Source organism: Cetorhinus maximus, chromosome 2, assembly GCF_964194155.1.
Source record: "Cetorhinus maximus chromosome 2, sCetMax3.hap1.1, whole genome shotgun sequence".
Taxonomy (NCBI): Eukaryota; Metazoa; Chordata; class Chondrichthyes; order Lamniformes; family Cetorhinidae; genus Cetorhinus; species Cetorhinus maximus.
The window spans coordinates 19,344,578-19,363,706 of NC_135880.1; the positions used below are offsets into that span (position 1 = coordinate 19,344,578).

A 19,129-nucleotide genomic window follows, 5' to 3' on the forward strand; every position below is an offset into this window, starting at 1 on the left:
CAATCTACAGATCCAAGTTTGGGCACTCCTGTTTTACTTTGCTTTCTCTTCTATTTTAATTCAAGCCTTGGTGCTGCGGTGCAATAGTCCTGGATCCTTGACCTAACTTTCTCCATTAAAATTAAATTAAACTTGATTGGAAAGTACGCACAATGTGCCATCAATTTCACATTTCCCTTTCCCCTCATCGTTCCTCCTTCCTGAGAACCAGTCCTTTAGACATTGCACTGATCTAGTCCCAGGTCTGTTATAGAGTTCTAATCTTTATCCTTAAGTAGATGTCCCAATGACAATTTGGGACAGGTCAGAGGTGGGAGATCTCAAAGCGTGCTCATCATTTGACGGGCAAGACTTCATTTTCATTCCATTTACATAAAGTGTTTGCTTAACAAAGACAGTTATTTGAATACGTAGAAAAGGAAGCCCTCTACAACCCCCGAAAATCCACTTCATCACTGCCAAATGTAAAGAGTTGATTGGATAAGGAAGAGCTGAGACATCTAACAAGAAATGTAGAAAAAGGGCAAAGGGGTGGAATTGGATGGGTGAACACGGACGTTATCTTGTTAGCTGAGAAATTGCTTTCTCGTTCTCCGTTTGAATTAAATTTGGATGATAAAAAGAAAATGGATTATGACTGGAAAATATACTGTGAGCTTCCAATTACTTGCTCTCTCTCCCAGATAATTGTTTTTTTCCACAACAGTTCCCTTTAATATGTCTGCTGTAATTTATTTAGTGCTATCTTCAAATTGGAAGCAGTCAAGTCAAAACATTAAAACAAGAAAGGAGAACTATTAACATATTTATTTCAGTCAATATTTTACTTTATCATATCTTCACCCATGTGAAAAATCCCTTCCCCAAGTACTCTTTGCGATGTGAAAATGCAGAAAGCATCGGATAACTAATCTATTATTATTCATTTGGGTTCCTCTTTAGATTTGCATAGTTCATCCAATATCACAGCTCAGTGTATTTAAAATTAATTCTGGCCCAATGTGACCTTATTATTACACTAAGATCCCTTTCAGTGTTACTTTTGTTACTGACGTATGCTGTAAATGATCTCTGCTTGAGGCCTACGACTATTGCTGTTGGTGTATGTCCTCGTGTCTAAGGATTTTGTAGATGACCCAATAAAAAATATTGAAAATTAAAAAGGCTAAAGGAAAACCAGCTCGTGCTACTGTATCGATCTTCTTGGCTCTGTCAATGAAGAGTTTTCTCATATCATCTTGGTTTTTCGGTGCAGGCTGGGATGTGTTGATTGCACCTTTAGCAGTGACGCCGTCTTTCGCTTGTAGGCAGGGTCCCACTCCATATGCGGTGAAGCTAAAGCGACTTTCTCTCACCTCATCGTCCTGCGAAGGTAGCAAAGTGTTCAGGTTAACTCCAGAAGACCACGTGGAATATAAACAACAGCGTTATTGCCACAGGATGCCGTTCTACAATTCTGAGCTACTTTTTTCCCCCAATGGAAGTACAGAAATATTGAACTAATATATTTCTATTTCATTGTGTTTGTTTTTTTTAAAAATTCAATCCATCAATAATTCAATCCGTGGGACACTTTACCCTGTCTTAACTCGTGCGATGTATAATTTGCGCAAATCATTCAGACAGTGTGATATTGCAAACTGCTCTTGCCTGTCATATTGGCACATCTTGCCCATAGTCTTCACCCAAGAATTTTATATTCCATCTTATTGATGTTTCTCAGTGGCATATTTCAGTTTAACACTTCAATTCTTTTAGGCAGGCTACCCTCCACTTATATTTGACACTGTTTATTATGTTTGCTTTTAGTCTCAGCATTAATCAGTGGTTAGAAGCAACAGAAAATCAAATTATCTCAAGTAGTTTAAATGTTGAGTCTTTTCAATTTTTTGATTGCCTGTGTATTTATTGAAGTACAGATGAAACCTTGTTGGAAATTCAGTTGCTAAATAATGAAAATTATTCTCGAGGCTAGGTACAGTACAGTTCAATGTTGACATTGTAGTGATGCAACAAAAACCCAGACACAGAGAGTATCTCTCAACTGCACCACATTCCCATCTCACCTACTCCTGCAAGCTCTATTGAGAGAAACTGGCTAGTGGTGTCTATTGAATCATGTAGAAAGCATTCTAGCACCGGCCCGAGACCCATTTCACTGAGGATGTTCAACAGCCATTAAAGAAACACAAATATTTCATTTGGCTGCAGAGTCTACAGAGTCAACAGAGAATAACCTTAAACTTAGAGTTGGGCCAGGTGCCATGGAGCACCTTCTTCTGGCAAAGGATAGTGGAAATTTGGAACTATCTCCACCAAAAAGTTGTTGAGGCTGGGGGGGTGGGCTGTTAACTGAAGCTGTCAAAATCACGATTGAAAGATTTTGGTTAGGCAGGGGTATTAAGGGTGACTGAAATCTGCACAGTTAGGTGAAGCTAAGATGCCGATTAGCCTTGATCTAATTGAATGCTGCATGGCCTCCTCTCGTTCCTATATTCTTCCCTCTCTGTTCTGCCTTACCTTGACTGAAACCATGATTGGAAATTCTTCTCAAGGTTAATCAGGGATGGACAATAAATGCTTGCGCAAATCCCAGGAATGAATGAAAAAAAAATTCTTGTCAAGTTTTGACTTAAAAAATGAAGCGATTTAATTAATAATCCAGGGTATTTGGCAAATTTATGATATTTATAACAGATTATTCATAAATCTAAATAGCTGGAGAGTAGAAGTAGGTTTTACAATTTCTAAATGGTGCAGGTGTCTTTATTTTACCCTTATAACTTTAACTTCCACTTATCTCCTAGGCTACCAGCTCATTCATGTTTTCTAGTTCCAAGGCAGTGATAGAACACCAACTCCACTCTTCATATCACCCCGACTAAGATTAGTTAAAACTCAGTACAGACCGAGGACCAAATCAGGCCTTCCCATGGCACTGTAAATGTGACCCATTTACCTATTGGTCTGGGCCCAAGGGTTTTGGTTGTTCACAAAGGAAAAGAAATGAAGGCATCGGAAATAGGTAAATAGAAAGCTATAGAGATTACTTCCAAATTTTAAGTGTTGGTGTAGTTGGATGTTAAAGGCTGCTGGAGCTCTTTTCCCTAGAAAAGTGATGGCTGATGACTGACCTTTAAGGTTATGAAGAGGTTTGGTCAGGTAGGTTTTAAGGAAGACGTTTTCACTTGCGGGAAAGTCCGAAACCAGTGGTTATAAGCATATGGTAGTTGCTAATAATTTCAACTGGGAATTCAGGAGATTTTTTTTTTTAACCCAGTGAGCGGTAAGACTGTGGAACTTGTTTTCACAAAGAGGGGCAACATAGATGCATTAAAGGGGAAGCTAGATAAGGAGAAAGGAGCAGAAGGATATGCTGACAGGGTTAGATGAGAAAGAGAGGGAGGACGATTGTGTGCAGCATAAGGTATAGAGCAATTGGGCCAAATGGCTTGTTTGTGTGCTGTTAATTCTATGTATTTCCTCAGAGTGGTTTATACATCATTCTGTTGCATCCCAAGGTGGCATGAGGGAGATCCACAGTTTTCAGCCAGACTGTGCTGAGTAGGCCCAGTCGGTATGGGGGGGGGTTGGGGTGGGGAGGCAGATGAGTCACCCAACAATGCAGTAGCATACCTCCGACCGTCTAGTTAGAGAGAGTGGACAGGGGGCTACGAGCTGTCTTCCTCCTTGATTTTGGAGAGGTTGATGGCACAAACAGGGTGCAAAGGCCGAGAAATAAATGCAGGGGAGGAAAGTCAGTGATGTGGAAGTTGAAATGCTGCTGCGTCGCAGAGCGACGAATGTGATAACACATCCTTATGAACTCTATGTTATTTTAACATGCTCATTAAAATAACAACAATAAATTCAGATAAAGATGTTGTTATCACACAAAGCCTTCAATCTCAATGTCCCCTGCCACATTGTTCACATAACCCGAGACTTTGTTTCCCAGACCCAATGACAACAGCTCTATGTTGATTTAAATTGAACCAAAATGACAGTGTGGCTGCTGACTAAACTAAAAAAAAATAGTGTATTTAAGTTCATTACTTCATATCAGAAAGAATTAAAATCATTTTAACAAAATTACTGGTGGACATTTTTTTGTTTTCAATGACTTTTTTGTTCCCCCCCCCTGTTAAAATGTTTTTTTTTTAATACTTGTCAGAATTGATGCCGGGTCCTTTTACATTGCTGACCACTGCAGACTAAACCGTACTTTTAAAGCACTCTCAACAGGAAAGCAAATGTTTTTTTTTTGTATGAAATCAGTACCAACAGTCACATGAATCGCACAGCCCATGCAAAATCGGAGGAGCTTCAGTCAGATAACAAAAACGATTTGAGAGCATAAAATGAGTTAGTATTGACACCGAGACACTTGACAGGGGGACACGTACAGAATGAGTTGACACAGGGAATCTACCACATAGTTCACATTGGGTAAAAAATCTCATATTCTGCTCCTCAAATCAGACACAATTCTAAGGTACCTCTCCTGTCACCAGAAATAGGTGGCCCCAATGCAGGGTTCAAATTACATTCGCTGATGACTGCAAATTTAAGTACATTTTTCCATGATCAGTGATTTTTTTTTGTTTGCTCGTGGCCTTAGATTTTAGCGAGCTGCTCGCTGCCTCTTTGGGTTGTACTGATCTCAGACAAAGCTATATCGCCCTCTAGTGACCCCAAATAAAATGTCCCAGATGTTGAGGGCGACAATGGGAAAAATAATTCATTCAGTCGTGCCAGGAGGCATTATTCGAACATGTTCAAATCATGCTGCATTTTATTTTAAATAGAAGGAATTAAATTAGTAGAAATTTTTGGACTATATGTGACTCATCTTGATTGCTCTTTTTTTTTTACAAATATAGTCTAAAGTCTTTGCCTTTTGAAGACAAAATAGACTTTGGGCTTTATAGCTGGATATCAGCATGCAAAGCCTTGGTGCACTTGTGTGAACTTTAAGCTGTTTTACCAGCTTCATTTACTTTGCGTAAGAACTCAAGAAAATCCAAGATGAGAAAAGGCCATTTAGCTCTTCAAGCCCCCTCTACCCAAAGCACCTGGTTAATTATCCTGACATGGACTCTCCCCTCCCAACCACACCTACTTCTGACTCCCCCCCACCCCCCATCCCCCCAATTATAGGGAACTACCAAATTAACTACCTTCTCTGGGAGCCTTGCACAATATCACGTTGCACAAATTCAATATCTTAGGGACTTTCCTTGGCTCTTGGCTGTCAATTTAGACACATTTGAAGATCTCCCCTCACTGATTAATGGAAAATTGGAGCAGGTCCCTGGAGATTTTTATACACAGTTTATTTAACAGGTATGAACGAATCGCTGAAAAATAAAAATAAGGGGATGACACATTAAATTTTAGTAACGCAAACTGAACCACGTTGCATGTTGCAAGGCAGTGCAGGGGGTAAAACAACGGGGCTGTGACCATTTTCATTATTGAACTCAGTGCTTATCAACGTGAGGAGGACCAGCAACAATTATCCCCTTAATTAAGCGACCTTAAGGTACACAAACAGCTATGAAATCAATTCCTTTATTTGCTGTGTCGATAAGGTTGTTGAAGCAAGGTTAGGAGGAGGCTCGTGCGGTGTGTAAACAGCGGCATAGACCAATTGGACTGAATGGCTCGTTTCTATGGTGTAAACTCAGTGTGAGGTGTCAGCTGTGGCTCAGTTCATAGCACCCTCGCCTTTGAATCAGAAGGTTGTGGGTTCATGTCCCACTCCCGGAAACCAAGAACTGTGAATGTACTCGAAAGAGTTACAATCTGTGACTGTTGATAAAAGAGGTAAAACTCAATGTCATCCGAATGGTTTGAAAAGTCAGCTTGAATGAATTAATTGGAATTCAGTGCCGACTGGTGAACTCAATCAGGCTTGCTAATGGTGGGAAACAGGACAGGTTCACACTCAGTAAAGGGGAACCATTTGGAAGGATTGGGTTAAACTCCGCTTTGAGGGCAGAGCCATAGGAAATTTAATCTTGCACTTGCTGCTAAGCGTACGTATGATCTGACAGTGCTCAGTGGGCTGAAATCAAAAGAAAAATCTTCATTCCCTGGCAATGTCATAAACTCACCTCAGCGCACGAAAGGAGCAACCAAAAATATTCGGCAAGCTGCAGAATACAAATGAACAATTCTGAGATGCCAGACCCGACCTTCTTTATCGCATCAAATAAAAACAGAAAACGCTGGAAAGGCTCAGCAGGCCTGGCAGCGTCTGGGGAGAAGAAGGACGGGGTTAACAGCCAGGACTCTGCTCGGCTGACTGGGGTCTCGCCTACCGGTCGGAGGTCTGGCAGGGAACCCCTGGCAGTTCCGTGGGGGAGGCCCAATGGAATCAAATGCCCTTCAGAAACCTAAGAGGCCAATATCGGGCCTCCCCCGCGATTGGGGTCCCTGGTGGCGAAAGTGCCACCAGCCAGAAACTGACAGCTCCCCCCCATTGCAGCCGGCGCCAATGGGATCGGTGGTAGCTGACGGCAATGCTCCCACCAGAGGCCTGGGATCATCGTGGAACCCCAGAGCATAGCTGAGTGAAGGTGGGATGGGGGGTTCGCAGGATGGGGATTGGGTGGGGGGGAGGTGTGGTGGTGGTTCGGGGGCAAGGGAACGGAGGTGGTTTTACCGCAGCGCCGCCTTCCCGATGCTGGGTCCTTCGTTTTCAGACACATAGAATGCCTGATAACGACAGACCCCACCCCTCCTCCGCAGTAGGCCTCAGGCCGAGCACAGGGAAGCCGTGAGGACCCCTTTGATCCATGAGGCACCACTGAACTTCGGTGGGCTCAGGGATAACCTGGCTCAATCCCGTGTCAGCCCCTTCCGCCCTCCGACTTCACCGGGAGGGGGTAGGTTTGCCGCTGACGGGAGACTGTCCCGGGACCTCTCCTGTGACTAACTGGGCTCGGCCACCATGTTTCCCATCGCCATGCACTCCATACCCAACCCAACATTCCGGGTCTGCGACCAGCTGATCATTTCCAAAATGTTCTGTTTCCATTTCAGATTTACCAGCGTCTGCAGTGCTTTGCTTGTGCATGACTGATCTTCTTTAGATCGTCACACGCATATCAAGTTTGCCCCAAGTGCTTGCATTTTCTCCTTGGACATGTGACGGCAAGGGGGTCCCTCTCAAAGAGAACCAGAACAGTTTGGTTGAACTCTGAAAGCGGTTAGAGCCCCAACCTCATCCAGGCAGGATTGAACTCCTGATGGTTTGAGTTACCTTTCCCTGCAGGTGCACTTCATGCATTGATGCCAAAAAGAAAAATCAAAAACTAACTTTGTGGCACCTGTAACACAGATTATATCAGCTTTTGGAGTCCAGCAATCAGCTTGCTCATTGATTAATAGCCAAACATTTACATGTGGTTCCCAACTTCAAAACAGAACAGAGGACCCAGAAAGCAAAGTGAGGGGGAAAAATAAAAGGAATGAAATCTTTCCCTGATGGCTCAGACAGCTTAAGGCAGTGAGTAGCTGAGCCATGCCAGCGAAAGGTTAAACGAAGAGGGATGGTTGGCTTGTACCTCTTTGTATTTTGAAGGTTGATGGGGTGATCTCATCGAGGTGTCTTAAGATAAAAACGTTCATACAGAAGACACTGAGGTTTGCTCCGGTTAGGGAATGCAGAACAAGATAGCTCCACCTTAAAATGAAATACAGGCCACCTTTCAAAGTGAAATCAGGAAGCAGTTTTTCACACAATGAGTAGAGAAAATCTAGGCTTCACTTCCCTATAAGACTGTGGATTTTGGGCCCATTGCAGCTTTCAAAACTGAAACTGATAGATCTGCCTGAATGATAGAACATGCTCAAGGGGCTGAATAGCCTCCTCCTGTTGCACACCAGGGAGGCCAAGGTTGTTCCTACTTGTGCTGAGTTATCTGATAACCACATCTGAGATCATACAGTTAGTGTTGGTGTTCCTGGAATAGCTGAGAAAGTGGGTGGGGATTTGGGAGGAAGAGTAAATAATCAACCAGATCTTAATTTCTCCTTCGTGGTGTGTGTGTGTGTGTGTGTGTGTGTGTGTGTGTGTGCTCGCATGTATGTGTGTGTGTGTGTGTGTGTGTGCATGTGTGTGTTTGTCTGTGCGTGTGTGTGCCTATGTGCGTGTGAGCGAGAGTGCTTGTTTATGATTGTGTGTTTGCATGTGTGTGTGCGTGTGCGTGTGCGTGTGCGTGTGTGTGTTTGTCTGTGCGTGTGTGTGTGCCTGTGTGCGTGTGAGCGAGAGTGCTTGTTTGAGTATGAATGTATGTGTGTATGTGCCTGTGTGTATATGAGACTGTGTTTGAGTTTGTGACCGTGTGTGCGCGTGTGTGTGCACGTGCGTGTGCGTGTGTGTGCATGTGTGTGTGTGCGCACGTGCATGTATGTGCGTGTGTGTGCATGTGCGTGTGTGTGTGTGTGTGTATGTGTGTGTGTGCGTGTGCGCGTGTGTATGTGTGAAGTCAGGACCAGCTCAAATGTGATGATCTGTGGTTGAATGGCCAATCAAAAATCAGTAGTGAGGCTTAAATAAGGAATGGTCACTTGAGTGAGATACCTCAAGGCACCCTGAGAACCGTGTGCTAGTGAGGAGTCAATGGGTGGAACCTTGTGCCCTCCCCGTGACAATTTTGGTGGCAGGGGCATTTAAACAGACGGAGTGGTGGCGAGTGGGATTCCCACCTCCACCCCAATTATGTCCATGGTGAGAAGGCTTGTGGATGGCTTTCCTGCCCTGCCACCAACTGAGGCCCTTAAGTGGGCAATTAATGCCCGCTCTAAGGGTCTCATTGCCCTGCTGCTGGTATTAATCCAATGGGAGGGGGTTGGAGGACGTGCCATGCAGGGAGCACGAAAAGTAAATCCTGTTGTGGTTGCTTGTGAGCTCCTGCAAGGGCTGAGGGGGCTGGTGGCACTTTAAGCAAAGGCATCAATGGTCTTGGCATTGGGAAGGCAGGGGGGGTTGGGGGAGGGGGAACCGCTGACCTTGCCCTTACTGTTGACCCTCTTCACCCTCCTCCCCCATGAACCGCACCACATGGCATTCCCCCTCCTGCCATTACTCACCTGTGGCCTTGGATCCGGCAATGGTCCTCGGCCTCGGGTGGGTATTGTACCAGCAGCAGCCCCACTTGGTGCTGCCATTCAATAGCTCTGCTTGGCCGGCAGCACTCAGTTGGTGGGACTTCTGCCCCTGGGGTCTTCAATCCTGGGGATAGCCTGCCATTGGCCTGTCCAGTGCCTGAGTGGAAGAAGATCAAACGCGGTGAAAAGTGGTGGTGCGAGATTTATCCGTTCTTCCTACCAAAGTGGATAATTCCACACTCCCCCACATCGTACTCCATTTACCACCTTCTCGCCCAATCACATAACTGACCTTAAGTGTGAAATTATCCTATTCGGTAGGAAGGATGGAAAAATGAGAGACTAGTAAATGTTGGATTGCAGATCAAAGGATTTGTACAAAAACACAAGGCTAACATGCAGGTACAGCAAGCACCTAGTAAGGGAAATGGTACGTTAGCTTTTATTGCAAAGAGGGTGAAGTATAAGACCAATGAAGTCTCCAGTTATGTCGGGCTTTGTTGCAAGCACACCTGGTACACTACTGGTGGACAGTTTTGGTCTCCTTATCTAAGGAAGGACAGGAGCTTTAGAGGGAGCGCAACAAATGTTCACTAGGTGGCTTTCTAGGTTGAGAGAGCTGTCCTGTCCTGAGGAGCAATTGAGTAGAATGGGCCTACATTCACTTTAATTGGTTTCCTTTTTACCTTTTCTGCTCTAAAGACAACAAACCCTCATTACGCACATTGCCAATGAGAAGAAGAATTGGGTGAAGGGCATAATCGATGGCTAACCTGTCAGGAAGGAATATTGGGAAAAGTTTGCTTGTCATAATAAGAAAAAAATTAGTAGACAGAGTCAATGATGGCATGGACTCAACTGACTTATCTAACAGTATTACCAGGTCAGATAAAGAAATGATGGGCCTAGGATAAGCTGAAACAATGGGGATAATGGAGGGTGGAAAACTGATGACTCTGGCCACACTAATATCTGGAGCAGGAGTAAGATACTTTATGACTTACTAGAGCAACATTAACCAAACAAGGCTAGCATATTACCAAAAAACTGTACATGTGAACAGGGATTTAGTGTTCATGCCACCATGAACATGGTGTGGAACGTGACTATAAAAAGGCTCTTCAGTCCTCCTCAGGGCTGCAGTCAATGGTGAAAAACTACCCCCTGAGAGGCAGAGCATGTCAAGAGGCAAATTACTTGGACACCATGGGAATTGAGTGCTGAATGGCCTATTAATCATTGCCAATGTTGATCAAGGTATGGTTACAGCTTGCAATGAGAATTGCTTTGTGTCTATGACTGATCTTCCCTCTCCCCCAACCCCCACCCCGCACCAAGAAAATTGGTACAGCTTTCCAGGAAGGAACTGAGGGCATCCTGGCTAAGTTTGTAGATGATACAAAGATAGGTGGAGGGACAGGTAGTATTGAGGAGGCGGGGAGGCTGCAGAAGGATTTGGACAGGTTAGGAGAATGGGCAAAGAAGTGGCAGATGGAATACAGCGTGGGGAAGTGTGAGGTCATACACTTTGGTAGGAAGAATAGAGGCATAGACTATTTTCTAAATGGGGAGAGAATTCAGAAACCTGGAGTGCAAAGGGTCTTGGGAGTCCGAGTCCAGGATTCTCTTAAGGTTAACTTGCAGGTTGAGTCGGCATTTAGGAAGGCAAATGCAATGTTGGCATTTATTTCGAGAGGACTAGAATATAAAAGCAGGGATGTGCTGCTGAGGCTTTATAAGGCTCTGGTCAGACCACATTTAGAATATTGTGAGCAATTTTGGGCCCCATATCTCAGGAAGGATGTGCTGGCCCTGGAGAGGGTCCAGAGGAGGTTCACGAGAATGATCCCAGGAATGAGCTTAACATATGAGGAACGTTTGAGGACTCTGGGTCTATACTCGATGGAGTTTAGAAGGATGAGGGGGGATCTGATTGAAACTTACAGAATACTGAAAGGCCTGGATAGAGTGGACGTGGGGAAGATGTTTCCATTAGTAGGAGAGACTAGGACCCGAGGGCACAGCCTCAGAGTAAAGGGAAGACCTTTTAGAACAGAGATGAGGAGAAACTTCTTTAGCCACAGAGTGGTGAATCTATGGAATTCATTGCCACAGAAGGCTGTGGAGGCCAGGTCATTGAGTGTATTTAAGACCGAGATAGATAGGTTCTTGATTGGTAAGGGGATCAAAGGTTACGGGGAGAAGGCGGGAGAATGGGGTTGAGAAACTTATCAGCCATGATTGAATGGTGGAGCAGACTTGATGGGCCGAATGGCCTAATTTCTGCTCCTATGTCTTATGGTCTTATGGTCTTATCTGTGCTGAAGATGAAACTGACCCCCACCCCACCCCCAAAATATATTTATCTAAAATTCCTTTCACTGCTATTTGACAGGAAATGTTAATTATTTAAAGGAAAAGGCTGAGCAACTTTGCTAAAGTACATGAGAGAAAAATTCCAGACAAATATTTGATCTGTTTGAGTGTATCCCACATCATAATTCTGAGGAGAATGAAACAGAGTGAAGAAATCTCATTGTCACCTACATGTGGTTGGCATGGAATCCTGCACAAAGAACACTTTTGGACAGTTCTCATCGCTGTGAATCTATCTGGTAATGATGTAAGTATTGATTGATTTCACTGGCATTCATTTATAAATCTGATAATTGGCACTTCAGAAATGTGTTGTTAAAGGGTAGAATACCATTGTGACATCCCTGCTGACTTATTTGGTAATATCCAATAAAGCGCTGAACTGTAAAGATTTAGAAGATTCTAAGATCCAATTAAAAGGTGATTGGATGTGAGTTGGGACCTTCAGAATTGGCTTTTGTACCATCGATTTAGAGAGAGGTAAAATCAGCTGGGGTTCTCCATTTTGATCTCAAGCACTTCCAATGCAAATTGCATCAAGCCTCCTTGACAGCAACACCCAAACCCATGGCTTCTCTCACCCTGGAAGGTTGGTCAAGGGGGACACCTGTCACACACTTGGAAATTATATTCATTCATGATGTGGGAGTCACTGGCCAGGCCAGCATTTATTATCCATCCCTAGTTCAGAATCGCATGTAGGCAGATTTCCTTTCTTAAAGGGCATTAGTGAACCAGATGGGGTTTTACAACAATCAACAATGGTTTCATCATAAGGCTTTCATCTGCCGTGGTGGGATTTGAACCCGGGTCCCCGAAGCATTACCCGGGGGTCCCTGAATTACTAGCCCAGTGACAATACCACTACGCCATCGCCTCCCTAAATTAGCATTAATTCGTCAACACTGTGTCAACATCTTTGAACTCCATAGAGGGGTTGCTTCAGCACATGGACTGGAATGGTTCTCAGGGTTAACTATCGATAGGGAATAAATTCTGGCCTCGCCCACATCCTGAGAATTAAACAGAAATTAAGCTAGGTTGTGATGGCTGCCCTTGGAGGAATAATCTGCTAGCGCCCACTCTCTTGGCTCAAACACAAGGGACTTCCACTTAGATGAGATGCTGAGGTCCTGGTAATGCCTCTGGAACCATAAAGCGGCAGCACTTTCAAGAGAGGAAGAAAGCAGAGTTGATAAATGAATTTCAAGTCCTTACCCTCCCAGTCAGTTTCTGATCAATTGTACAATCAGGCCCAAACTCTTCTGTTCCCCATTGATCCCCACTGAAGCTAACACCCTGCTTGGAAATTGTGATGGGCATTATCACCTCAATCCTCTAACTGCTGCTCCCAACTGACTGCGGCCCCCAGCACAGAATCAGCAATTTAATTCTCAGCTCAGATAAAGTTCGCCTCACAATAACTGTAATGTTTTCTTATTTCATCGCTCGTATCAAAAATGGACAAGGAATTACCGCCTTTATATTCCCATCAACAATGCAAGTTTACCCAAAGAGACTGCAGATCGTGAGTTTATAAAATGAAAAATGTTTGTATATTGTGTTAAAAACCCCCTCACTCAGACTGCATTTTCCATGTGTTTTCAACGGTTAGCATGAGATAAGTAATTATCTCATTGACATCAATGTCTTCCAGAAATTTGCACAATCTGTTAATGGGTCAACAGGCTTCAAGATGCAGGCTCTGAATGTGATGAAATGGGACATTCATAAGTCAGCATGAAACCCCATCATCTGGAATCCCTCTGCCTGCTATTTAAGCAGAGGCATGAAGGCACTCATTTTAAGCTGGTTAACCTTGGCTAAGATAACACAGTGGAATTTCAGGGGGAACACTGTAAAGTTAGTAACAAAAACAAAAATACCTGGAAAAACTCAGCAGGTCTGGCAGCATCTGTGGAGAGGAGCACAGTTAATGTTTCGAGTCCGAATGACCCTTCAACAGAACTAAGTAAAAAAAAAAGAAGAAAAATAAAAATTTTCCTTAGTTCTGTTGAAGGGTCATTCGGACTCGAAACGTTAACTGTGCTCCTCTCCGCAGATGCTGCCAGACCTGCTGAGTTTTTCCAGGTATTTTTGTTTTTGTTTTGGATTTCCAGCATCCGCAGTTTTTTGCTTTTATCTTACTGTAAAGTTAGTGTCCCACGGTGTGATAGCACAGCCCCTGATTTCATTCCAAGTCACTACAGAATAGGAACAAATTGCTGGATCAGACAAATGAACTATTTACTCAGGTTTATTGAACTTATTTCACAGGCTCGAAGAGCCTGAGAAGTTTTATTTAATTCTGGTGGACACAAACCATTATAAAGCACCTCTTACTGCAATTGTTTCAGTTCTGAGAAAAGAGACTTATAAGATAGCACCTATACCACACAGACTGCAGCGGTTCAAGAAGGCAGCTCACCTCCACCTTCTCAAGGGCAATTAGGGATGGGCAATAAATACTGGCCTAGCCAGCGACGCCCACATCCCGTGAATGAATTTGTAAAAATGTGAAAATGTCATCAGATGTTGCTACAAATGCTAGACTTTATAAGGTGATTATGTTTTATACTGTTTCCGATTAATTCAAAGTAAATTGGAATAGCTTGGAGAGGGGGATGTGACCTCTTACGAAATCTGCCTGGAGACAAGCCCATGTGACCTCATACTAAATCTGCCCGGAGACAAACCCATGTGAGCTGATTGTGATGGAGACAGAACCTCAGATCAAAACTTATTGAAACTAAGATTCCAGTTTACCACCGGGACATAAAGGAGGTGGCAGCTCACCTTGCTGGGTAAAGACTCAAGGCCAGAATTTTTAGTTCGTTAGGAAGGGGCGCACGCCTGACCTGAATGAATGTAAAATGACGCGCGACGACATTAGGCGAGCGCCCCGACGTCATTGCGCACTCGCGCGATATTTCAGTCGGCGGGCACGTGCGGGAGTCAGCAGCACGCCCACCCACAATGGACAGATCTATTAAGGCCATTAAAGTTCCAATTAAATGTAATTTTTCACTGCCCATCCAACCTTATGGTTGCGCGCATGCATTAAGTTCCCCACTCGCCCTCCTCCCCGCCTCTCCCTTCCCCCCCACCCCCCACAGTGTTTCACACTGAATGGGCCTTAATTGGCCCACCAGCGTGAAATCGCAGTCTGGCCCTGACCGGGCAGTGGTCGGCTTCCCGGCCACTCCCGCCCGCACCTACCGAGCCCGCCCGACAAGGGCAAAACCCTGGCCAGACACTCTCAGAGTCAGTCAGACAGAGAGATTTGAGGAAGAAGACCCACAACAAGTGCTATTATTCCAGGCGGAAGGAAAGGACTGTTCTTGGGTTAATCACCGAGCGGAGTGCTGGTGAGGACGGATATCCGGTCAAAGAAACAAGGCTTGTGGAGAGTTAAAGACCAAGGGACGACCAGAGGATGCCTTGCCACTGGAAGTCCATTTGAGTATGCTCAGACAATTGAGTGGAGGAACTTTGTTTTAAAAAGATGCTGGAGAAGAGAGCTGATTAAAACTGGGAGGGCTTGGGACTTTATAGACAAGGCTACATTTCTGCGGAGAGCATGGTGTAATGTATAAGCGTGGTGGAAGGTTTTTGTTTGTGTAAAGAATTTGACAGTGAATACGTTTTCTATAGTTTAGTGCATTAGTTGCTTTCCAAGCAAGGTTTAGTCCGTGATGATTTTAGTTTGTTACAGTAAAAGTCTTAAAATGTGAAATCTTACAGTGCGATTAATTGGGAAATTCATATTTCCTTTTAAAAGTTATTGGGCTCTATGGTGATCGAACAATGTAGCAGTGGTCACTCTTTTGAAGCTGGGCGTTTCTTTCCTAACCGAACTGTCAAGACTCATTCAAGAAAGCTCGATGCTGCAATGAGAAGATTAAAGGATGTGGTCAAATATCTTGAGGATGATGTCGCTTATCCACGTTTTCCGCAGGTAATAGTGTTTGATATATCTGCCAATATGAAATGAAGTATAACTTCCATTACCCTCACCAATGAATGTTTAACCCTTTAAGTACTGTAACCAAGGGTTAATGGGGATGTAAATAGCCTGGGTGGTAATAGAAAATGGGTGACAGTGAATCCGCAGTCCCTTTAAAATCAGCTTGATTGCCTTTTCAATTAAAGATAATGGAAATTTAAACTGCACCAAACTTGCACCCTCACATGTGTACCTCTCACCTACTACGCCTGCAGCGGCACTTGATACACAGTGATTAACTACAAACATAACCACATTCTCTTTTCCCTTTACAGGACAAAATGGCACACAGTGCCCATATGAGGTAGACCACAGGATGTTGATGTTGTGTGGAGGAGGGTGGGGTGTAAGCATTCTGAAAACACTGACCACTCGAGAGGTCCTTCAGCTCCTGTGACAGTCAACGTGCAGTGGTAGGTGGAATTCTGCCACAGCCAGACCATTACTTAAGCTCCTACTGCATCTCTGTCTGCACTGATAGACACAGCCAGTCTGCTACCCCATCTTGGATATGTCCTGCATGCCAAGGGCAACGTGGTCAAATCTCGATTTTTCCCACACATGCAGTGTGGAGCAACTGAGGAGGGCATGGTGGCAGGGGGGGGGGGTGGGGGTGGGGGGGAGAGATGGCTACAGCTTAAGAAGAGGTGGAAGAGGACCTGCGATTGCACTTTTCCGATGATAAGGTGGAGGCAGATAACCAGTACCGAATTCTTCTGTCCTCCTCTAAGAGTAGGGCATCCTCAAGAACCTAAAGGCCCCCACCCCACCCACAACCCCACCACTGCCATGTCACTCCACTCACCTGTTCTAGGCACAGGGGCAGACCCTGGCATAGCGGGTGGCAGTGAGTTTACAAGGGTCAGGGAAAGCAGTGAGACACAAAGCAGGGGTGGGAGAGGGCGTGGTAGATCCCGGAGGAGCGACAAATGTGGGCGATGTGGCCACTTCCGGATAGAAGGCAGCCAAGGACTGTGCCTGAGTGTTTCTGGGTGCTCCCTTCAAAAGACACCTGTATTGAGGGTTTTGGGGATGATCGTCCAAGATTTTCAACATCTCACAGGTGCGATGTGGAGCCCGCAGCTCTGATGTGCAGCAACATGATGGGGGCATTGCTTGCCTTGCAGGGACCAATATAAAGAATGGCTGTTGAATTCAGGTCTGCAGTAGGTCGCCAGGTTAGATGTGGCCAGGGTCTCCAGCTCCATGGAGGCATGACTGAAACTTTGGCGACGGGGACAAATTGGAGGGCACTGTTAATCGGTGTTTTCCAGTCCATGGCTAATTCAGTGATTCAAGGACTTTCAGCGTTTGGCGCTAACCATCACAACTGATAACTAGAGTTGTGGAGGGTGGGGGGCGGGGGTGGTGGTAAGGGGCGGCAGAGGTGGCCACAGATCTGGGGTCAAATAGTAGGGCAGTGGTTGCCATTCCTTGGGGAGGCAACTCATTCCAGTCTTTGGCCATTTGTGTCGAAAGGTTCAATGTGCACTTATTCTGTCCTACAGAGCCTGACTTGTATTTTGCCACTAATATATTCAGGCTGAAAGTGCATTTACTCTTTGGTTTCTTAAGTATGCAGATCACAATCGTACAGGAATGGTGCCCTCATCATTTGCTCAGGTGATGATAGTTGGCATAGTCAGGTTGGGCAAAAAGAGGGCCACTGTGCTGTCAATTGCTTGGGTGGTTATTGATAATCTTTACTGGCAAAGTGAGGGGTAAAAAATGGACAAGATGTGCTCTTGAGTGGAGGCAATCAGCTACTGAGGACCTCTGTATAGCGTTGCCCTTTGACAATCCGGGAAAATTCAAGTGACAACACATCTGAGCGAGCACCATCCATGAATCCCAGAGCCTGCATCTCAAAAGCTTCTAGTGCAACAGCTTCCTCACCAGCTAAATCCATGTTGCGGTGAGCCCAAAAGAACGCAATGGGTCTGTTATTAATGCCGCTCTCACTCCCACTCTCAGCGGCAAGATGACCACGGGCTGGTCCAGGCTCCAGAACTCCTATGGTCTTCTGCAGCAAGGCCGTGGTTGCTGTGTGGGCTGATGGTACTGCTCTTCCCTTTCGGCACAGGCATTTAAAAAAAAATTTTCATGAATGTGATGGTCGCTGGCGAGGCCAGCATTTGTTGCCCATCCTTAATTGCCCTTGAGAAGGTGGTGGTGAGCCGACGTTTTGAACCGCTGCAGTCCATGTAGGGTAGGTACACCCACATGGGTGTAGGGAGGGAGTTCCATTGACAATGAAGGAACAGCGAGATATTTCCAAAGTCATGATAGTGATGAGTGACCTGGAGAGGAACTTGCAGGTGGTGGTGCTCCCATGTGTCTGCTGCCCTTGTCCTTTTAGGTGAGGTTGCAGGTTCGGAAGGTGCAGTCGAAGGAGACTTGGTGAGTTGCTGCAGTGCATCTTGTAGACAGAATCATAGAATTACAGAATGGCTACAAAACAGGAGGACATTCAGCCCATCGTGTCCGTGCCAACTCTCTGCAAGAGCAACTCACCTAGTCCCACTCTCCCACCTTTTTCCCAAAGCTCTGCATCTTTTTTTCAGATAATAACCCAATTCTCTTTTGAAAGCCTCAGTTTAGTCTGCCTCAACCACACTCTCAGGCATTCCAGATGCTAACCACTTGCTGCAGTAAAAACGTGTGTCCTCATGTCGTCATTGTTTCTTTTGCCAATCATCTTAAATTTGTGTCCTCTGGTTCTGGATATTTCCACCAATGGGAGCGGTTTTTCCCTATCTTTTCTGTCCAGACCCCTCATAATTTTGAACACTTCTATTAAATTTTCTCTTAATCTAAGGAGATGGTACACACTGTGGCAGCTGAGCATCGGCGGTGGAGGTTTTGAATGTGGTGGTGGATGGGGTGCCGATTGATTGGGCTGCTTTGTCCTGGATGGTGTCGAGCTTCTTGAGTGTAGTTGGAGCTACACTCATCCAGGCAAGTGGGGAGTATTCCATCAGACTCCTGACTTGCGCCTTGTAGATGGTGGACAGGCTTTGGGGAGTCAGGGGGTGAGTTACTTGTCACAGAATTCCCAGCCTTTGACCTGGTCTTGTAGCCACAATATTCATATGGGATTGTCCAGTTAAGTTTCTTGTCTGTGGTGACACCCAAAATGTTGATGGTGGGGGATTCAGTGGTGGTAATGTCACTGAATGTCAGGGGGAGATAGATAGACCCTCTCTTGTTAGAGATGGTCATTGCCTGGCACTCGTGTGGTGAAAATGTTACTTTCAACTTATCAGCCCAAGCTTAAATACTGTCCAGAACTTACTGCGTATGGACACAGGCTGTTTCATTTTCTGAGGAGTCGCGAATGGAGCTGAACATTGTTCAGTCATCAGTGAACATCCCCACTTCTGACCTTATGATGGAAGGAAGGTCATTGATGAAGCAGCTGAAGATGGTTGGGCCTAGGGCATTAGCCTGAGGAACTCCTGCAGTGATGTCCTAGGACTGAGATGCTTGGCATCCAACAACCACAACCATCTTCCTTTGTGCTAAGTATGACTCCAACCAGCGGAGAGTTTTCCCGCTGATTCCCATTGACGGCTGTAAGAAGGTATGGAGTAAATTTCACTGAGAAAAGGTGAAAAAAAAACCTTA

At 45.0% G+C, this 19,129-nt stretch overlaps 1 protein-coding gene across 1 annotated transcript in view; it reads right to left on the reverse strand.

Moving 5' to 3' along the window:
* Positions 1 to 484: 484 nt before the first annotated feature.
* The window catches only part of glra3 (glycine receptor, alpha 3), a 252,760-nt gene continuing 234,115 nt past the window's right edge, over positions 485 to 19,129 (reverse strand). Inside the window, exon 11 of the mRNA XM_078557604.1 lies at positions 485 to 1,364. Coding sequence (XP_078413730.1) covers positions 1,089 to 1,364 — 276 coding nt within the window. The 3' untranslated portion in view covers positions 485 to 1,088. The remainder of the gene's footprint in view (positions 1,365 to 19,129) is intronic.